This window comes from Fimicolochytrium jonesii (assembly GCF_025526975.1).
Source record: "Fimicolochytrium jonesii strain JEL569 chromosome Unknown EV422scaffold_33, whole genome shotgun sequence".
Classification (NCBI taxonomy): domain Eukaryota; kingdom Fungi; phylum Chytridiomycota; class Chytridiomycetes; order Spizellomycetales; family Powellomycetaceae; genus Fimicolochytrium; species Fimicolochytrium jonesii.
The window spans coordinates 31629-49638 of NW_026515700.1; the positions used below are offsets into that span (position 1 = coordinate 31629).

At 55.1% G+C, this 18010-nt stretch overlaps 8 protein-coding genes across 8 annotated transcripts; 3 read left to right on the forward strand and 5 right to left on the reverse strand.

Moving 5' to 3' along the window:
- Positions 1-86: 86 nt before the first annotated feature.
- EV422DRAFT_544003 (uncharacterized protein) lies at positions 87-406 on the reverse strand. Its single transcript, XM_053071359.1, has one exon. It carries the CDS (start codon positions 385-387, stop codon positions 178-180), a length of 210 nt encoding a protein of 69 aa, XP_052921761.1. The 5' UTR covers positions 388-406; the 3' UTR covers positions 87-177.
- A 613-nt stretch (positions 407-1019) lies between these two features.
- EV422DRAFT_623075 (uncharacterized protein) lies at positions 1020-2406 on the forward strand (the record flags this gene model as incomplete). The annotated part of the gene is made up of 6 exons (XM_053074208.1): positions 1020-1157; positions 1226-1631; positions 1730-1840; positions 1918-2061; positions 2149-2175; positions 2245-2406. Exons 2-6 carry the CDS (start codon positions 1242-1244, stop codon positions 2404-2406), a joined length of 834 nt encoding a protein of 277 aa, XP_052921762.1. The 5' UTR covers positions 1020-1157; positions 1226-1241.
- Positions 2407-2632: 226 nt separating this feature from the next.
- EV422DRAFT_571320 (uncharacterized protein) lies at positions 2633-4738 on the reverse strand (the record flags this gene model as incomplete). The annotated part of the gene is made up of 4 exons (XM_053072981.1): positions 2633-2758; positions 2828-3922; positions 3990-4452; positions 4521-4738. 4 exons carry the CDS (start codon positions 4736-4738, stop codon positions 2633-2635), a joined length of 1902 nt encoding a protein of 633 aa, XP_052921763.1.
- Positions 4739-6128: 1390 nt separating this feature from the next.
- EV422DRAFT_551575 (COQ9-domain-containing protein) lies at positions 6129-7200 on the reverse strand (the record flags this gene model as incomplete). The annotated part of the gene is made up of 5 exons (XM_053071844.1): positions 6129-6386; positions 6457-6561; positions 6629-6710; positions 6779-6991; positions 7151-7200. The coding sequence occupies 5 exons, from the start codon at positions 7198-7200 to the stop codon at positions 6129-6131; spliced, it is 708 nt and encodes a 235-aa protein (XP_052921764.1).
- Positions 7201-7509: 309 nt separating this feature from the next.
- On the forward strand, positions 7510-9683 carry EV422DRAFT_551576 (GDP-Man:Man(3)GlcNAc(2)-PP-Dol alpha-1,2-mannosyltransferase; the record flags this gene model as incomplete). Its single annotated transcript, XM_053071845.1, has 10 exons — positions 7510-7652; positions 7718-7933; positions 8010-8101; positions 8190-8277; positions 8349-8444; positions 8509-8569; positions 8664-8984; positions 9077-9199; positions 9301-9382; positions 9484-9683. 10 exons carry the CDS (start codon positions 7510-7512, stop codon positions 9681-9683), a joined length of 1422 nt encoding a protein of 473 aa, XP_052921765.1.
- A 144-nt stretch (positions 9684-9827) lies between these two features.
- Positions 9828-11932, reverse strand: EV422DRAFT_269645 (Metallo-dependent phosphatase-like protein). Its single transcript, XM_053065860.1, has 9 exons — positions 11579-11932; positions 11311-11506; positions 10847-10976; positions 10717-10773; positions 10429-10652; positions 10284-10352; positions 10174-10202; positions 9933-10060; positions 9828-9847 (listed from the first exon to the last, which is right to left on the reverse strand). Exons 1-8 carry the CDS (start codon positions 11740-11742, stop codon positions 10015-10017), a joined length of 915 nt encoding a protein of 304 aa, XP_052921766.1. The 5' UTR covers positions 11743-11932; the 3' UTR covers positions 9828-9847; positions 9933-10014.
- Positions 11933-12621: 689 nt separating this feature from the next.
- EV422DRAFT_544020 (casein kinase II, regulatory subunit) lies at positions 12622-14820 on the forward strand. Its single transcript, XM_053071360.1, has 4 exons — positions 12622-13182; positions 13467-13607; positions 13676-14061; positions 14139-14820. Exons 1-4 carry the CDS (start codon positions 13044-13046, stop codon positions 14571-14573), a joined length of 1101 nt encoding a protein of 366 aa, XP_052921767.1. The 5' UTR covers positions 12622-13043; the 3' UTR covers positions 14574-14820.
- Positions 14821-15441: 621 nt separating this feature from the next.
- On the reverse strand, positions 15442-17973 carry EV422DRAFT_269884 (uncharacterized protein). Its single transcript, XM_053065861.1, has one exon. It carries the CDS (start codon positions 17941-17943, stop codon positions 15577-15579), a length of 2367 nt encoding a protein of 788 aa, XP_052921768.1. The 5' UTR covers positions 17944-17973; the 3' UTR covers positions 15442-15576.
- Positions 17974-18010: the final 37 nt, after the last annotated feature.

Consider the following 18010-nt stretch of genomic DNA (forward strand, 5'->3'; position numbering starts at 1 on the left):
AGCGATTGCGGAAGGCGAGAGCAGGACGTTGAGCAACGTCGACGGCGAAAGGATGTACTGTACAGACAGGTTTGAATTACTGCTGGGGCAAGAATGAGAAGACTGGTTTTGGAGTCACCTTGTAAACAAAAAGCGAAACAGGAAGCTGACGTGACGGGTGTGCTGTAGGTGTGTAGTTCAAAGTTGAAAGATCTTGGCAATGGCGATGGCAATGGTGTTGGCAATGGGGGTGACCATGGCGGTGGCAATGGCGGTGAGCGGATGTGGAAGAACCGGTGAAGAAAACCTGCGGCTATGGGACAGCGTAGTAACAAGGCTGGCCACGGCGGCGTTGCTAAGTGCAGGTCCAGGGCTGGCCAGAAGTGCAGTACCGTATATTGGGTACATTTTGACTGTCGGATGATGGTCAGAAGTGGTTAATTCCCAAATACAAGACACGGGAAAGCTGTGCAGCAATCCACTCTTTGCCGCGAGCCACACGGAAGTGCTCGATAAACGGGTCTCTCGCGCATCTCGAGCCCAACTCGATTTACTAATTGTCGATCCCAGTAAATTGGGGGCCTGAAACGGGAGGAATTAAACGAAAAGGACCGTGAGGCAGAGGAAAAATGGTCGTGGCTCGAGCTGTTTGAGAGTGGGTAAGGTTGCTTTCTGTTGCGATAGTACGTACGGTAGTTGTGCTGTTCAGTTAACACCCACGAAGCGCCGAGCGCGACAGTAGTTACCACGCCGCGCCTAGCGCGACAGGGGTCATAATCTGAACAAAGAAGTTGTCTGGGAGTGGGAATTGAACTCGCTACCACGTCTGCATGGAGAGCAATATTCAACTGTGCCAAAGCGCCAGTGTTGTCAGAATGCAATTACAGTAGTACCAGAAGGGTGTACTGTACGGTACAGGTCAAAAGAGCGTCCGAGAGAGCGTTCCATCACGTGGGTTTCATCACGTGAGCGTTGCGCAGGCTTTAATAAGTCTGATGTACGCATTTTGTGTCTGCACGTTTCGTTCTGGATCGACGTGTCTTGCTTTCTTGAACTTCCAAGCGACCCCAATTGCCACATAACCATCGCCTCCAGCACAGCCGTAACCAACGTATTCTTCGTTTGATACCGTGAAGACAGCACTGCTCTAGTACAGTGTACTCTGTTCTCAAGACCTCGTGAGTGCCTTCACAGTATCCAACGAATAGTCCTTTGCATGACACTGTTTTGCTCACCGCCTCGGCAGAGAATTTATCGCACATATGGACCCAACAGACCCTCAACAACAGTCCACACTCTCAACGTCCACCCTAGACGCCCACATCCGCCGACGTATCACCACGTTCCAATACATCATCTCCCTCTACGAAGGGAAAGCCCACTACCTCGGAATCGTCCAATTAAGAGCAGAACATCTGCTCCCCCCAAAAGCCGACCACATCAAAATCCGCAGGCGGATACAGCGATGGATCGGGTTGGGCCATGCGTTGGGCAATCTGCTGGAGATAATGACCGTCGGTGACTTTTTGAGGCAGCTTTCAGGCGTGTTTGGGGATATGGAGAGCGAAGGCGCTGGGGACGTGAAGACGGGAGGGGCGGGGGAGGGTGGGGGGGTCGGGAGTGGGCAGGGGAGCAATGCGCGGCAACGCATGGTGAGTGATGATGCTGCCATCGTGAGGGTCAACGATGGCTTATGAGATTCGGGTGGGTGGAAATTAAATGAGGGGTCTTGACATGTTGGCTTTGATAGAAACGGATATTCTTAGGAAAAGCGTCTCGACTAAGTCCTCTCACCGACACCTCCACCACTCTGTCAATCTCAGACCCCATAAATGACGCATATGCCGATTCACATCATATCGTACGTGGCACCATCATCCGTCTTTCCAGTCCAGCGGACGCACTGATCACTTGTAAACTAACGCCCTTGATATGCAGCCGTTCGACTTCGATTACTCGCAGATCCTCTTCGCCTTCTTCGACCTGCTGGTAATCGCCTACAGCAAGTTGTTGGTCAACCCAGAAGCATTCAGAAACCAGACGTATGTCGAGTATTTCACGAGGACCGATTCGAAGATCAAGGTACGACGGAAGGAACTCGGAGAGCTTCCCGTTTCCAGCAGATTCAAGGATCACCACGCATCTCGCTGACTGTTGATTTATATGTAGAAAATCATTGCCCTGGTGCTCAATGATGTAGAAACGGTTGCCCGGTCCTTCCTAAGAGATGAGATGCGGATGTTGATGACCTTGGACACATGACAGAGTATAACCTTCAGCACCGTAGCTACGTTCACATACCCACATAGGGACGTTTTCGCAACTGTTGGGCAGTCTGCACGGTACGACAAGCTGGACACTGGAAAGGCAAGCCTCCACGCTGCAAGTCCGTGTGCGCAAGGGCTCAGCCAGGAAGCTTTGATTTGAGGAGAGGGCCGCGCGTAACAAAGGGGTGTTCATCAGGGCAACCGAAGATGTTACCCTCGCGGTCTGACTGAAGGATACGTGTTACCCATGGGCAACTAACACAAAGTCTTGATACCTCATGAAACATCTGTTACGTAACATCCTTAACCTATACTCGTGGATGCAACATGGAGATTGTTGCAAAACACTGAACCTATACCAAAAAAACTGCGCTATCTGCCGATCACTACGGAGGTGTTCTGGAAGACTGCCCCTGCTCGCCCTGCGGTGCTTTCAGTGTGGTCACCAAAATATGATGCATGACGTTCATGTTGGACCAGTAGGAGAAATGCGCTCTGAGCCCGGACAGATACTGAAAGTAGGGGCAAAATTAGCCGTCTACAATAAGTCCCTAGCTTAAGAAATAATACCGCCCACCCACCTGCTGGAAGACGTTGTCGATAATATTATCCTGCACATAAAAGTCCTTCCTCTCCGCGTCCGGCGGCGGTGAGAAATGTTCGGGCCTATCAGAAGCCTGATCTTCGGGCTGCGTCCCATTCGTCTGCCCGCCAGCAGAGTACGGCCGATCGTGCGCATGCGACAGATCATTCGCGACTAACCGCAGCGCTTCTTCGCGGCCTACCAACTCATCGACTACGTCCCTTGTTGTTCCAAGAACGCCTGGGTTGTCGTTATCGGACTGCTGGTGGTCATCGTCGGGTGCCAGTCCGTCGAGATCGGAGTCGGATGGGTCGACGGTAGGCTCGGTTTCGGCGCCTGCTGACCCACTGGAGAGGCTTTTAATGGACTTCATCACCATGTCCGCGACGGAGGACGCGTATGAGCGCGCGGAGCTTAGTGGATCAGTTTCTTGTCCTGACGATTGTGGAGGCGGGGTTACGGAAGAGTCACCAGCACTCCTTCCATTCTCATTCCCATTTCCATTCCGCCTAGGCCGCCGGGGTTTCCGACGTGGCGGCCGACCACCCAAATCCGTTGGTCCAGATTGCATATCCTCCACGTCAGCCGAGACTGCGCGTCGTTTTCGCTTGCGACTGCTACGCTGGTGTAGGGACGTGCCCTCGTCGCCATCGCTTTGAATTTCGACAGCGAACGGGGATAGCGTATCGCCGTCCAGCCGCCGCCGTTTTCTCGGCAGCCACCCCGCTTCTGCATTGTCTGCCGCTGCCACACGGGCAGCCTCTTCTGCCATATCAATGTTCTCGCTCCAAAACCCGCTGGCTGCCCACAATGATGGCATGTGGCCTTTGAAGAAGTCCAGCGTTGGCAACGGTAACGAGGGCCGGGGGAGTTGCAGCTGCGATATAATGTTTGGAGGCATGGTGGGCATAGCGGGCATTGTCGGCATCGTCGGCATGGCGGGCATCGCTGGCATAGTCGACAGATCGGGCAGTTGCGAGAAGAAAAGGTTCCGGTAATACGTGATGGTGGGAATGCGAGCGCTAGGCCGCTGCAAACATACAGGACCGACTTCTACGTAGCGGGGATCGAATAGCGGCTCGATCCGGTACGCCTGCATTGAGCGAATACGGGTTTAGCTGCGCGCTATGCGGGGACACGTAAACGAGAGGGAATCATACCAGCGGATCGTACAGATGGAAGATGTTCTGAAACTGAATCTCCGGTGGTGGGTGGTACGTCAGCGGCGATTGGCCTCTCATCGTGAGCACCGCACCTATAGGAGACCCGAGCATGAACAACGCGCCTGGCCGGAATTTGAGCTGCGGGTACCGCAATGGGAAGTGGGTTGATCTCTCGCGGTCGGGAGTACTTGCGGGTTTCGAATTCGCTGGGTCATCGATGTTGGAAAGCAAATCATAGCAAATGACGCCGCCAAGAGAGTGCCCAATCAGAACGATATGTCCATCGAAATCCGGGTGTTCTACCAAGAAATCGTCGTATGCTTGGTTGAGCCGTCGGACGATGATGTCCAGTATCGTCTGGCCATGATAGCTTGAGAAATAGTAGAGTACGTCTGCTAGGATATCGTTGTTGATGGCCCGTAATATGGAGCAGGTGGGTAAGGTAATGGAGTTCATGCGCCTGTCCTTGGCAATGTAAGGGATGCTGTGTTTCGAGAGATACTTGCAGAAGCTGTGCAGAGGACTCACCGGTCGACAGAGTCAAGGGCATGAAGTTCCTGATGCCATTCTATTGGTATCCACGCAACTCGCGAATCTTCATCGGCAAATTCTTCCTTTAAGACTTCTTTACAGCCCTTTCGGAGGGAGGCCATGTTCTCGACGTAGCGCCGCTGGCGCCCCATCCCGTGAACGATAAAGCACACCTGGGAGACTTTGCCAGTCTCCGAAGCGGAGTCGGCGGACATGTCGTCTGGGGGAATGAGGAGGTTGAACTAGCGCGGCGGAGTTTGTAGACCTGTGGAAGAGAGGTTCAGGTCATCGAAGCCCGACTTTATATGTAGCGAAGGGGATAAATGCTCGCTTGCTGGCCTTCCAAAGCAAGAGGGAGCATACGCCGGCAGCAATTGGGGCTCTCACCTCAAATGGGCGCGGGAGAAAGCCTCGTCTACCCGCGAGAACCCCGGAGACGGGCGGAGAGGGGCTTTCGCACGCGCAGTCCCCTTTCGCCGCTTGGACATCAAAAGCTCGCACATCTCCCCAGCAAGCCAGACCACTACCCCAAGATGGTTCTAAGGACAAAGTACCCGGACCCCCGCCGCCCCGAGAGTATCATAACCCTCGGCAAGGAGCCCATCGACAAACCCGGAGAGAGCGACCCCGGCTTTGCATTCACAGCAGTCGCTCTCGCCGCGGGTGAGTCCGGCAACTCCCCACCATCATAACGCCGTATTCGAAACTCACGTCTTCTCCCTCCCATGAAAAGGTGCTGCCGGATTCTTCTTCCAGAATCGCTGGCCGCTGTGGGTAGCGTTGTTTTTCGCGGTTTTGGGGTTAACGAACCATACTGGGGGGAATAGTAGTTCGGGATCACCGCCTACGGGGATTTTGACGTAAGTACTATTACCGCGGGACGTTTCTCGGTGGTTGGAATGCTGGGAACTCAGCGTTGTACGTTTCGCAGATTCGCTATCATGGTCTTGGTCAGCACTTATGCCAAGATGATCAACTCAGGGGAGCTCTTCAACGTCTGAGACTGCTTAGGAGTGCCCGTTGAGCGAGCCTGCGGGGGTTCATGCGTACGACCACGAGTCCAGGCGCAGTGTTCATGGACGAGTCGACGGTCCAGATTCCCCTTGATATCCGCCGCGATCGGCATCGCTACCGATGAAGTCTGAGGCGCCGCGCGCGGCCGAGTCCTAGATGATGGGGCGTCTGATCCGAGAAACTCGGCTGTATCGCATGAGGGTGCCAGTTTGTACCAGTGTGTAGCATAGAGAGTGCAGAAACATTTTGGAATCTATGGTACATGGAACGAAGGACTGTTCCGATCACCTGTACGGTAAACCCTGGCTGGTCAAACATGTCGACCCGCTATTGAGCAGCAGCTTGACGGGAGAGACCTACGAACCGCTATTCCGAGCTATCAATGTGCTTTACATATACGCCTTGAGACAGTAATCGACCCGGTCGTCCTGTGCTAGCTATGCGCGAGTACACCTAGTGTTGCGTAGTGTAAAATCGCACCGCCCCTGCACTTCCGTAGGCGATGTACCCGAATGAAGCACACGACAAACCCGCAATCCCCTACTTGCGATCAAACGGTGTCCGATGCCCGTACTGAACAGCGCAAGACTGTCAAATAAAGTCCAACACAGAGTTTGAAACCTCAAAGTCGCCACTCACCGACGCCAACACCCCCACAGCGCTCCTCAACCCAAACTGCACAACATTAGACACCTCCGCGGTCGTCCGCCCAAACGTCGCGACATCCTGCAACCGCCTGTCCAGGAACTTCCACGTCTCTTGGAAGTCGGGCGATTTGTCTTGCGTCATGTAGACTTCAGTGGAGGTGTAGACCCCCGCGAGCATGGCGCGTTTGCTGTACCAGTTCATCTGTTCCGCAGGGAGGGCTTTGGTAAGAGTTGATATTTGGAGCAAAGGGAGGGTTGCTACGGCAACTCACATCAACGGATCGGTCGCCGGCGAGATACCAGATCTCATCTACCAGTTCGCCTAGATTCCGCAGTGACATGGGCACGTTTTGCGGTTGGGCCATCACCGCAAGAGCCTGTGGGATTCGTGAACCTGTCAGCACGTTGCATCAGGACAGTACATATGCCTGAAATTCAACTTACGTCTGGCCACTTGGATATAAACGGCGCCGTCAACTGCAGCCGCTTAACACACGCCGTCCGAATCTTCACCGGAATCCGCATGCTAAACCCAACATATTAAGCCTCCACCCATTCCTCCAACCAACTCTCACATTGCCGTCCAACCCGCACCTGCTCAAATCCATCCCCTCCAACTCCGCCCGCATCTCATTCTTACTCTTCCGCAAAAAATAATCGATCAGATCCGCGCCTCCGCCTGGAAAAAGGCCGTGCAGGACGGACGGGTAGCCGAGATCTTTTGCGGCGGCTGCTAATGCGTCGATGGTCCAGCCCTTTGCGGGGACGTGGGAGAGGGCGGTTTCGGCGAGGCGGGTTTTGATATCGCTGTCCGGGTTTGGGGTTTAGCTACCGAACTCCGCATTCCGCACTTCCTCACCAAGGGACCCGCCACCAACCTCGTTGAAGAAGCCTCGATTGTCGGGGTCCCCTTCACCCGTTCCCGAAGGCGAATGTTATAGTCTAAGCTCTCCGTAGAGTCGGGACCTGTTGAATAGTTGGACGCCGTTGGAGGTGACAACCTCGTCGTTCTGCATAGTAGAGCGGCGCATCGAGTGCCGGTTATGCTGGGGGTCGGACGGAGGGATGCTGGCTTGGTGGCGGCTCTCCGGAGTGCTGCCATCATAGAAGTTGTTCTCGGGTTGGGTGTCTGGGGTCGATGTAAGAGTGCGAACGGTTGAGCGGCGGAGGAGTTGAGCCTGTTCCGCCTGTTCCGCCGGGACGCGTGCGAAAGAGGCGAAAAGCCCCCCCTTGAAGTTGCCTCACTTCTTCGACCGCCATTCCCCGTCACCTTCGCAAAACCCCCGATATCGGCATCTGCTCACTGACCCGTAGGCTTGCCAGCTATGTCGGCGTTCCTCGCAGTCTTCACTGCCGTCCTCGCCGTCCTCGCCGCCCTCATCCTCGGAACCCTTCACAAAAGCAGCCGCCGGCGGAGATCATTCCCAACAAAACGCAACCCCGTCCTCGGGTTCTTCCATCCCTACTGGTACACCTCACCCGCCCGATCCTCCCCACTCAATATCCAGTTCCTAACCCCTCCTATCGCTACAGCGACGCAGGCGGCGGCGGCGAACGCGTCCTCTGGTCCGCCATCCGCGCCATCCAAACCCACCACCCACGCACAACATGCGTTATCTACACCTGGTCCAAAGCCGGGCCGCCTTCCCAGATCCTCGCTAAAGTGCGGTCGCAGTTTGGCGTGAAGGTGGATGAGGGGAGGGTGGAGTTTGTGCGATTGGAGACATGGGGATGGTTGGCGGCTGATCGGTGCGTTCTGGGGTTGATGTATGCATAGGGCTCGGGTGGGGGATAAGCGTGCTGACCTGTGATGTGTGTCGTGCAGGTATCGCTTCATGACGCTCCTATTGCAAAGCCTCGGATCGCTGATAACGGCATGGGAAGCGTTGCGTTTATACACGCCTGATGTTTTCGTGGGTACTTTGAGATGCGGACCTGTCCTATCCCACCCAAACGTCAATGAAGGGTCATCTGAACGTTTTTCTCGGGGGCCATGTTTTTCCAGACACGGTCGGATTCGCATTCACCTACCCTCTCGCGAAGCACGTCTTTGGCTGCAAAGTGGTCACGTACGTGCATTACCCGACCATAAGGTATATATGCGCGTGTGCTATCCCCCATCCCTGCCCCCGACCGCCGCTGACATCTAACTACCCGACACCAGTTCCGACATGCTAGGACGCGTAGCAGCTCGTAAAGCTGGGTATAACAACTCGGGTGCGGTGGCGAGGAGTTCGGCGTTGACGGGGGCGAAGATATGGTAAAAACGTTCACCCACTCGTGCCTGCGTGTATGGTGCCGACACTGACATCAAGCGTGTGCAGGTACTACCGGCTTGTGGCATATCTATACGGCCACGCCGGCCGAGCCGCAGACGTCGTCATGGTAAAAAAAAAAACACACGCCCCCTCTCCCTCCCTCGTCCCCCGTTCATTTAGATCATCCCCCCCACATAGCTGACATCCCGCCCCTCCGAAAGGTAAACTCGACATGGACCCTCAACCACATCACCACCCTCTGGCGCATCCCGACCCGCACTTCCATCGTCTACCCGCCGTGCGACACCGCCGCCTTGAAATCCTTCTCCCTCGACGATCGCGAGGAGGTGATTGTGGCTGTCGCGCAGTTCCGACCAGAAAAGGACCATACCCTACAACTGGACGCGTTTGCGAGGCTGCTGGACAAGTATCCCGAACATCGCGACCGGTTGAAACTCGTGATGATCGGGGGCAGCAGGAACGCGGAGGACCGGGGACGGGTGGCGGTGTTGGGTGAGCGGGCCCGGGAGCTGAACATCGCGGTATATATCCATATTCTGTGCGAGCTAATATGGCCCATCTTGGGGGTTTGGTCTGCTTATCTTTTCTTTTGTCCGATTTTATGTACCCTTAGGAGCAAGTACAAATAATAGAAAACGGCTCCTACACCATCCTCCTGTCCCACCTCCGCAAAGCCTCGCTGGGCCTGCACACGATGCGGGATGAGCATTTCGGGATAGGGATTGTTGAGTATATGGTGCGTGGCGCGCCACCTAAATTCACAATACGCATATGGGGAAGTCAGTTTATGTGGAAGGTTGGGGATGACTAATGTACGTTTTATGATGCTTTTTTTAGGCGGCTGGTGTGATACCCGTAGCGCATAACTCGGGCGGGCCCAAGTTGGATATCGTGACGGAGGTTGATGGGGAGCCCACAGGTATGTACGGGCGGTTGGTGTTCTCGGAGAGAGGGAAAGGCGCAACTACTCTCTACCATCGGGGTAATGGGACCTTGCACTGATGCTGTTGTGATGACTAGGCTTTCTAGCAGAAACAGCAGAAGAGTACGCCGACGCGCTGCACCGCGCGCTAAAGTTGTCAGGCGATGCGCAAAGGGCGATGCGGAACCGCGCGCGGGCGAGCGTTGTGGATCGGTTTTCGGAGGAGGTGTTTGCGCGGGGGTTTGTGGAGGCTTTGGGGCCTTTGTTGGCGGGTGGCGGCGATAAGAGGGAGGATTGAACTCCGTCGACCGGTTCAAGATCAGGCCAGCTGATAAATGCATGTATGCAGGTGACTCCGTGTATATAGAGCGAGTCTTAGAAATGCGGGGAAGTCCCGGCCGACGGCAAGGTGCATATTGTGCCGCAAATCCATGGATATCATATAAAATACTCCTGCACAACCTATCAAAGACCCATCCAGTGAATCAATACCCCGTCCCCCATCGCCCAACCCCCATACCCCACCCACACACCCATATCCCCTTACCTTAGTCAAATCGGCCCCCATTGGGATATTAAACGCATCATCCACCTCCAACGGATCCCTCAACGCGCCGTACACCTGCTTCTTACTCGCTGCCTGCTGGCGTTTGCGCCGCAACAGCGCCGCGTTGCCGTAGCTTTCTTCGGGGTAGTGGGCTGTGAGATCGTCGGCGGGGTCGGGGTTGGGGTTGGCGGAGTCGCGCTCTTGGTCGGGGCAGGGACCGAAGACGTTGAAGTAACGTTGCAGGCCGGGCCCGATTTGGAGGACGGAGGCCTGACAAGGAGACGGTCATCGTTAGGTTTGAGAGGACATGCACGCGTGTGTCGGAGCGCGGGTGTATTGGGAACCACCTACCATGTTTCCAGCCCGATAGCAGTAATTCGGCGCAGACCATACGGTCGAGAGCATATCATCGAACAGAATCTGCCAAAAAGTCCGATGAGTCCCCCATCTCCTGCTCTCTCGTCTCGCCCATACAAGTCAAGATCGTGTCCCGAACCTGGTATCCCTCCATACACAACTGATGCGCGCGACAAATATGCCCCAGCCCATTCGTCTCCAGAAATTTCCGCGTCACCTCCTTCCCGAAGATGTAGCCTGCCCCGCGCGGTGATATTGCAAAGTCGCCTTTTTCGTCGGCGAAGACGCCCGTGGTGAAGGTGGGGGGTGTGGAGACGGGGTCGGACCAGACGAGGTCGGCCATGGCGCCTTCGTGGGGAATTTCTGCGAAGGGGAGTGTTGAGTTTTGGGCAGAGTTCATCGAAGAATCACACTGACATGAGCGTACCTCGAAACCGGTCCAAGACTCGTATTTGGTCGACGGTGTGTATAGATGGGCTGAGACCTGGATTCGAGATTGAGATCTGCGGTGAGCGCTTTCCGGTTTGATTTCCCCCTTCCCGTCATGGCATCCTCACCTCCATGCACGCAAAAAATCGAATCATCAATCACCACAGACAGAACCAGGTAATCGAACAAGTCCGTGAAATAGGACCAGACGTTCGAATTGCCGTATTTCCGCATGCACTCTGTATAGAACCCGTATGTCTGCGGGGTCCGAAATCATCAGTATGGCATAGAACGTTCCCGAACCATCAACGAATCAGCAACATTCTTCAACCACGATGCGCATGTGATGAAAACTCATCAACCACCAACATCAACCGTCGACCATCAACCTTCAACCGTCAACCATTGAACATCAACCATCAACCACCCATCAACAAACACATGGGGGGAGGGGAGTATTGCACCTTTGGCGCAATGTGGTGCTCGTTTCCGCTCGCAAGAGATCTGACGCTCGCTGAGGCTCGCCAAGAAATGCGGTGACGTCTGCAAATCCCATCGCAAACTAACTCTGCACCTCGCTCGGTGGACTAACCTGCGTAACGGCTCTAGACTCATGGTTCCCACGAATCAGTGTAACCCTCGTGGGCCATCTCAGCTTCAAACACATAAGCAATGTAATAGTTTCCACGGAATGGTATCCCCTATCGACGTAATCGCCCAGAAAGACGTAGTTGGTTGACGGAGCCCAGCCGGCGATCTTGAAAATCTCCAATACGTCGAAGAACTGTCTATCCTCCCCCGCCCGAGTCGGTCAATTCACATCTCCAAAACAGATACATCTGAAACTGACGATCACTTACCCGTGAACATCACCGACGAGTGTCACGGGTGCAGATACTTGGGTGACGTTTCCTTCTTTGACGAGCAGTTCTTTTGTCTTTTCGCACAGTTCGCGGATGATGGTTTCCGAGAGGAGTTGGTTGCGGTAGAGCCGCTCGATGAATACGTCGAGGTCCCAGCTCATTGCTGGATATGTGGGGACGGGTGTGGCACGGCAGCTTGTAGATATGTGTATGGGAGTGCGAGGCTCCTAGCGAGTTCTTCCGCGAGGCAGCCTGCCTGATTCTGAATCTTCAAGTTGAACGGGCGACCACCGGGCGAAGGGAACGCTTTTGGGCAGACGGCGAGACGCGCCTTCGAGTCAAACGTTCATGATTCATCACATCATATGGCGGGCGGTTTTTGTTCGCGGACGACGTTGGCTTTCCCGCAGGACGGAACTCACATCTCCGATGGCTTGCCTTGAGGAGACTTCCCTTCCCTCGGCTTGCGCTGGCTTCTTTTCAACACTCATGAGCTCTGATGCATCAACTACGCCTGGCGACATCTGTTATTCATCCTCTTGGATACGTTGCCCGTCTATGTAGATTATGCGATTACATTGATGCGCCCAGTGATGGGATCGAAGGAGATATGAAACATCACGGCAATGGCTGGCGTTCCACATGTTCCTACGTATGTCTGTGAACAGCAGGCATCACTCTATGAGACGTCAGGAATCCGGATGAGAATAAACGAAAGCCCTGATGATCTTTGCTTTCTGATAACTCATGCATCAATGGAATGAGCGATTTGGCAAGTGATGTTTCAGACGAGAAGGAGGAAGAAAGATGCAATGGATGCAGGAGGTGGCAGAACATGGTATGTTTTGCAAAGAGGCGAGGCGGTGTGGGAGTATTGGAAGGGCGCCGGACGGACGGACGGACGGAGACGCGTGAGGGAAGACCAGCGACTGTGGCAATAATCATCACAGGGAATCACGCACGCCCCTGCTCGCATCTCTCTACTCTCTCTCGCTCGCTCGCGGTGGCCGCTCAAGCCCCCCCCCCCCCCCCCCCCCCCCCCAAAAGGCTCACTCAACATCGACGGCTCATCACTCATACCCTCCACAGACTACCTTCTCAATACAAAACTGCTCCCGCCGAAAGTAGCAACCACCGCCAGTAGTCCAAAAACGTTTCTCAACCTTAGTCAGCGCGCCACAGAGTCCCCCAAAGAAGCACTCCCACCGCTCTTCCACCCACTCCCACATCCGCAATCACGGCCTCACACACAGACCCGGCCCCAGACGACGACAGAAAGCCCTTGCGCGCTACCTTCCAACGAAAGAAGGCAGTACTTGAGCAAGGCGCTACTCAACCTCCACCACTATCACCTGCTGCAAATTCAGACACTGAGACTAGTGGTGGTAGTACGACGACAACATCAACAAGCGGGAACGACGCCCGCGAAGTGCAGCTGGAACGAGATCTAGGAGACAACAGTATGCGTGGAGTACCAAACCAGGATGAGAATAACTCCTCTCCCCCGCTGAGGAATGGAGGGAGGGAGGAGGATATGAACCCTCAATGGGAAGGTAACATCAACAACAACAACAATAACAATAACAACGTTAATGGCAATGGTGTGTATGAGGAGGGCTGAGCGGAACGGAGTGAGGGAGATTGCTTGAGGTTTCGGTTTCGAGAGAGATGCCTGATGTTCGCGGGCGAGCGGAGCGAGCCACATTGCGCCAAAGGCGCAATACTCTCCTCACATCGGTCTTCACAACCTCCTCGTCGCGAGCGGAGCGAGCAAGCAGGGTATCGTTCAATCATCGTCCAAACAACCATCCATCGCTTCGCTCTGTTCGTGCTTGCGTTCATCCTTCGAGCCTCATACTCACCCCCCTCATTCCCTTTTACACAGCCGAGTACTATGACGATGAAGAGGAAGAGACTGGGGAAGAAGAAGAGTTTGAAGAAGAGGAAGAGTTGGAGGAATCTGTGTCTGGCTCGGAATCAGGATCATCGGTCGTCACATGGGTCAGCTGGTACTGCTCAAGACCAGGTATGAGTCTCCCATCCCCCATTTTCTCCCACAAATCCAATGATGCTTAACCTATACTTCAACGGCAGGCTACGAATACTTCACCGAAGTCCCCGACGACTTCATCTCCGACGAATTCAACCTCACCGGCCTCCAAAACGTCATGCCCTACTACAACGAAGCCCTGGACCTTATCCTCGACCTCGAGCTCGAAGAGCAAGTCTCTCCACCCATCATGACCATGTATGAGACCGCCGCGGAGTACCTGTACTCGCTGATCCACGCACGCTACATCCTCACCAAGCAGGGGATGGCGGCCATGGCGGAGAAGTTTGAGGCGGGCGTGTTTGGGACGTGTCCGAGGGTTTATTGTGGCGGGGCGGGCGTGTTGCCGGTCGGGTTGACGGATTCGTTGCATGTGGATAGTGTGAAGCTTTGTTGTGGGCTTTGTGGGGATATTTACGTGCCGAAGGATGTGAGTACCCCTGTTCTCTGTGTCACCCACATCCCTTCTCCCCATCCTAACATGCCCCTTCCCACCACGGTTGCCAGCCAAAACACCAATCAATAGACGGCGCCTGCTTCGGCCCCACCTTTGCCAACCTCTTCTGGCTCACCTACCCAGAATACATCCCCCTCCTCCACCCCCCAAAAAACCACCCGACAACAACAAGACCCCGCCGGAAGCAAAAACTCTTACCCCCGACCGCCGAACCCAACTCCAACTCCAACTCCGATACCTCCAACTCCGACACGGACGATGATGACGAGGACGACGAAGACGAGATACCCGGCGACGTGCGTGGTCTACCAGAGCTAGGAGCAGAGGAAGAAGAAGAAGAAGAAGATGACGAATTGGACGAGGAGGTGTACCGGATATACACGCCCAAAATATTCGGGTTCCGGATCAACGAGCGGAGCAGGGTCGCGAGTCGGATGAAGTGGCTGAGGTGGAAGGAGGGGATGGATGTCAGGGCTGTTAGGTGATGACGGGCGTTGGGGGCCCGACCTCCCGAATGTATCACCACCGCGCATCAACGCCGACCGAACTATCATTTACCCTCTGCGAAACCCCCCACTTTCTGAACAACACACAGGGCCGCATACCCCACCTAGCACTTCCCTTCAGTTCACACTAGCCGCGTCCTTCTGTTTCCGCGTATTTCTGTTATATTTAGGCATTCGTCTATGAGCGTCTCCGCGCGTATCAGGGTATATTTCCCGATTCCCGCCACCTGTATATACACTTGTAGAAAAAAAAAAAACTCCCCGGCCCTCCTTTCGCACGTTTATGTGCTGTATTGCCCATTTCGTTTGGGGATGCTGGTACTGTATATCTATTCCTGTCTTTGATACACACGGGAGGCTGCTACTCCGGATTCCAGGGAGGTCGGTATCATGTGCATGTACGTCTCGAGATAGCCGCGGGGGGATACTTGATTTCAGGAGCGCACGCCCCCAGTCTTCTCTCATCACCCTACTCCTTCGGAGCCGTGCGTTTGCCTTCGGGTGCAGAAGTCTCGCTCCTCGTCATGGCCGCAAGCGCAGCAGCGTCGTTAGCGGTATTGTATCGTTAGGTTTATTGCGTTTTGCGTCGGCCCGTGGTCCCGGGTGGTGGGCAAATCTCCTCGCACTGCGTTCTCATCCTCACAGCTGCCTGGAGAGGAGACGCAGTGATGCCGCCTCCCCACCAAACTGGGCGGCGTGTACAGGTTGCTAGCACGGGGCTGTGAGCGGGTTGGTGGTGGGGGAATTCGATGGAGGGGAGGCTTCAGCTGTGGCATCCGATGTGGATGGTTGTGTGATGATGGGAAGCGAGTGGGGCGCTGTCACCGGGTTTCAGTGGTGTTCGCCTGCATCGGCTCCACATTGTTGACGGCATCTGGGCAGTCCCGTTTCCGCAGCCCTTGCGGTGTGCACGGGCAGCGGTGGTGGCGGTGCCAATGTCGGGATTCGCGGGCGGGTCCTCATCAACCGCCGTCCCATCGTTTCAACCGGGGCGTACACCGCCATCTCCTTCTCGCTCCCCATCCACCTTCGGCCTCCATTTCCTCCCCTTCTGCTTCCGCACCACCTTCCCCACCTCCACTTCCACACGCATTCCCATCTCCTCCACCTCCTCCAGCCGTTCCCTCTTCTCCACCGCCCTCTTCTTTCGCGTCCTCTTCTTCCCCAAAACCTCCAGCCCAAGCTCTTTCCACACTTTCAGCCCCTCCACTTGCACCACCCCACCGCCGTGTAACACCTCCCACCCTTTATCCATGTCCCCGTCGCCGAGGACTTCACATGCGCGGTAGAAGAGGCGTCGGGGGTCTGTCTGCGGGAGTTTGGGAGGGGTATAAGCATGTACCGCCTGTCGAAGGAGATTCAGTAATTCAGGTGTAAGCGGCTCTTTCGTGAAATTCCACATGGCTTTCAGCTGGTTTTCGTAGGTTGGTATAGTGGGTTTGTATCCCTTTCCGGTGAGGAGGGCGATCATCTCGTTCATTTTGACAATGTCGTGGGCCTCGGAGGTGGCGTAGAGGGCGATCATGGCGTTGATATTGTTCTGATTTTCAAGTTTCGTGTCTTTGATATACTTGTTCCACAGGTCCTCGCACTGTTCGCGGTGGCCGTGTCGAGCGTAATTTCGTAGCTCGATCTCAATGTACGTTAAGGGCGAGTGGGGTGTATACGGCGCGTTGTTGTTGATTTCCATTTGGAGGCGGTACTGCGTGCACAGGCGGGCGGTGGAGAGGGTGCAGTTGGCCTGGAGCAACCCGGTGATAAGGAATTTGTAGAGCTCGGGTGTTGGTATGAGTTTGACTGAGCGCATGAGATCGCCGAAGGTTCCTTTCCACTTGTGCAGGGCTTCGCCTAGAATTCTCCACGTCATCTGGTCGGCCGCGACATGTGGGTCTCTCCTAACCCGAAAAAACATCATGACCGTTCTTCGGACGTCGTCGGTTTGGCAGAATGCGTTCAGGATGGCGTTGTAGCTTTTGATGCCGGGGGGGAGGGAGTGGGAATCCATCTCGCGGAAGAGGTCGATGACTTTCGGGTAAGTTTTTTCCGTGGCGTATGCCGAGATCAGGGTCGCGTAGTTTTTCACCGAGACGCCGTAACCTCCTCGGCGGGCCCGGTGACTCATAAGGGCTTCGGCTTCTTTTGGGTTCCGCATGATGACGGCGTAGTAGTGGATCAGGGCGTCGTAGTCGTCTGCATCGGGCGGGATTCTGTAGTCCCGGCCCAGCTGCAGGGTTCGCTTGAACCGGGGATGGTCTTTGTGTTGGATGAATGCGTGTAGGAGTACTTTGAACGCCCGGCGGTCGCCTTTGCCTTCGTTATGCTCCGTGGCGAAAGCTTGGAATGCGTCCAAGGCTTTGGCGGGATTGGTTTTGGCCAGTGCCAGCAACTCGAAATTCCGACCTTCCTTCAACACAAACCCCTGCGAGTTGGCCGCACTCAGATACTCCCGCACTTTGTCCAGGTTCCCTGCTAAGCCGTAGGCGCGCACGAAATATGCATAGGTGTACACATCTGGTGCGACGTTGTTCTGCTGCATGATCTTCGACACCCATTCCATGTTCTGGATTACAGTCTCACTCGACCGATCTTCCCACTTCATTATATGATGGAAGTTGACCATCTGGTATAAGAGGGCGTTGTAGTACTTTAATTGAATGTCGGCGGTAGCGCCATCCGCCTCGACTTTTCGAAACTTTTCCCATGCTTTTGCAGCCTGTCGCGCTCCGATTGCTGTGTAGAACTCGTCGAGGACAGTTTTTTCAGACGAGGGTAGCGGGGGCGCCAGGTGTTCGACATCCATTCCGGCAAGCTGCTCCAGCTGAACCACGTCCCGCCCAAGTTGCGTCTTCGGGATGACGGAGCGGTTCGTCCCCTCGCCGGTACGGCGGGCATGAACGAAGAGATCCGTCTTGGGATGGACCTCGGCTGCGGGCTGTGAATCTCGATATTTGCGGAATCTCGGTTTTAGTTCTAGTATATCCCTGACGAGGTCCGTCTGAGATCTTATGATCTCTGTCGTGCCGACCTCCGCGGGTGATGGAGGAGCTTGGTGATCTGCATTTGCCACTTCGGTGTTGCGTCCAGGTGTCCCATCTGCTCCGTTCGCTGTCGTCTCTGTCTCATACGCTACCGACTCTTGTAGCTTCCCCTGCGTACCCTGTACCGTCTCTATGATCCCCACCTCCGGTTGTTGGGCTGCAGCGCTGTCATGCGACCTCCGAAAGTGATCGGTTCGTGGCGGCAGTTGAGGTAAGACGGCGACGGCTCTGCGACGAGCAGCCGGCCGCATCTGACCCGCCGCAACAGCACGGGAGGGCCTAAGGGTTCGATATGCCCATGTTCCCACCATCTTGGCTTGGTGAGAGTGCTCCCAAAAACGTTGGAGCACACTCGACTTCACAGGAAGCGAGGCAGTT

Coding starts and splice junctions, on each gene's coding strand:
- EV422DRAFT_544003 (XM_053071359.1), bottom strand. CDS start 387: ATGTACCCAATATACGGTACTGCACTTCTGGCCAGCCCTGGACCTGCA.
- EV422DRAFT_269645 (XM_053065860.1), bottom strand. CDS start 11,742: ATGAGCTGGGACCTCGACGTATTCATCGAGCGGCTCTACCGCAACCAA. Junction 11,507..11,578: donor CTCGTCGGTGATGTTCACGG/GTAAGTGATCGT, acceptor GGGGGAGGATAG/ACAGTTCTTCGACGTATTGG. Junction 10,653..10,716: donor AGTCTTGGACCGGTTTCGAG/GTACGCTCATGT, acceptor TCCCCTTCGCAG/AAATTCCCCACGAAGGCGCC.
- EV422DRAFT_544020 (XM_053071360.1), top strand. CDS start 13,044: ATGCGTGGAGTACCAAACCAGGATGAGAATAACTCCTCTCCCCCGCTG. Junction 13,183..13,466: donor TAACAACGTTAATGGCAATG/GTGTGTATGAGG, acceptor CCTTTTACACAG/CCGAGTACTATGACGATGAA. Junction 13,608..13,675: donor CTGGTACTGCTCAAGACCAG/GTATGAGTCTCC, acceptor CTTCAACGGCAG/GCTACGAATACTTCACCGAA.
- EV422DRAFT_269884 (XM_053065861.1), bottom strand. CDS start 17,943: ATGGTGGGAACATGGGCATATCGAACCCTTAGGCCCTCCCGTGCTGTT.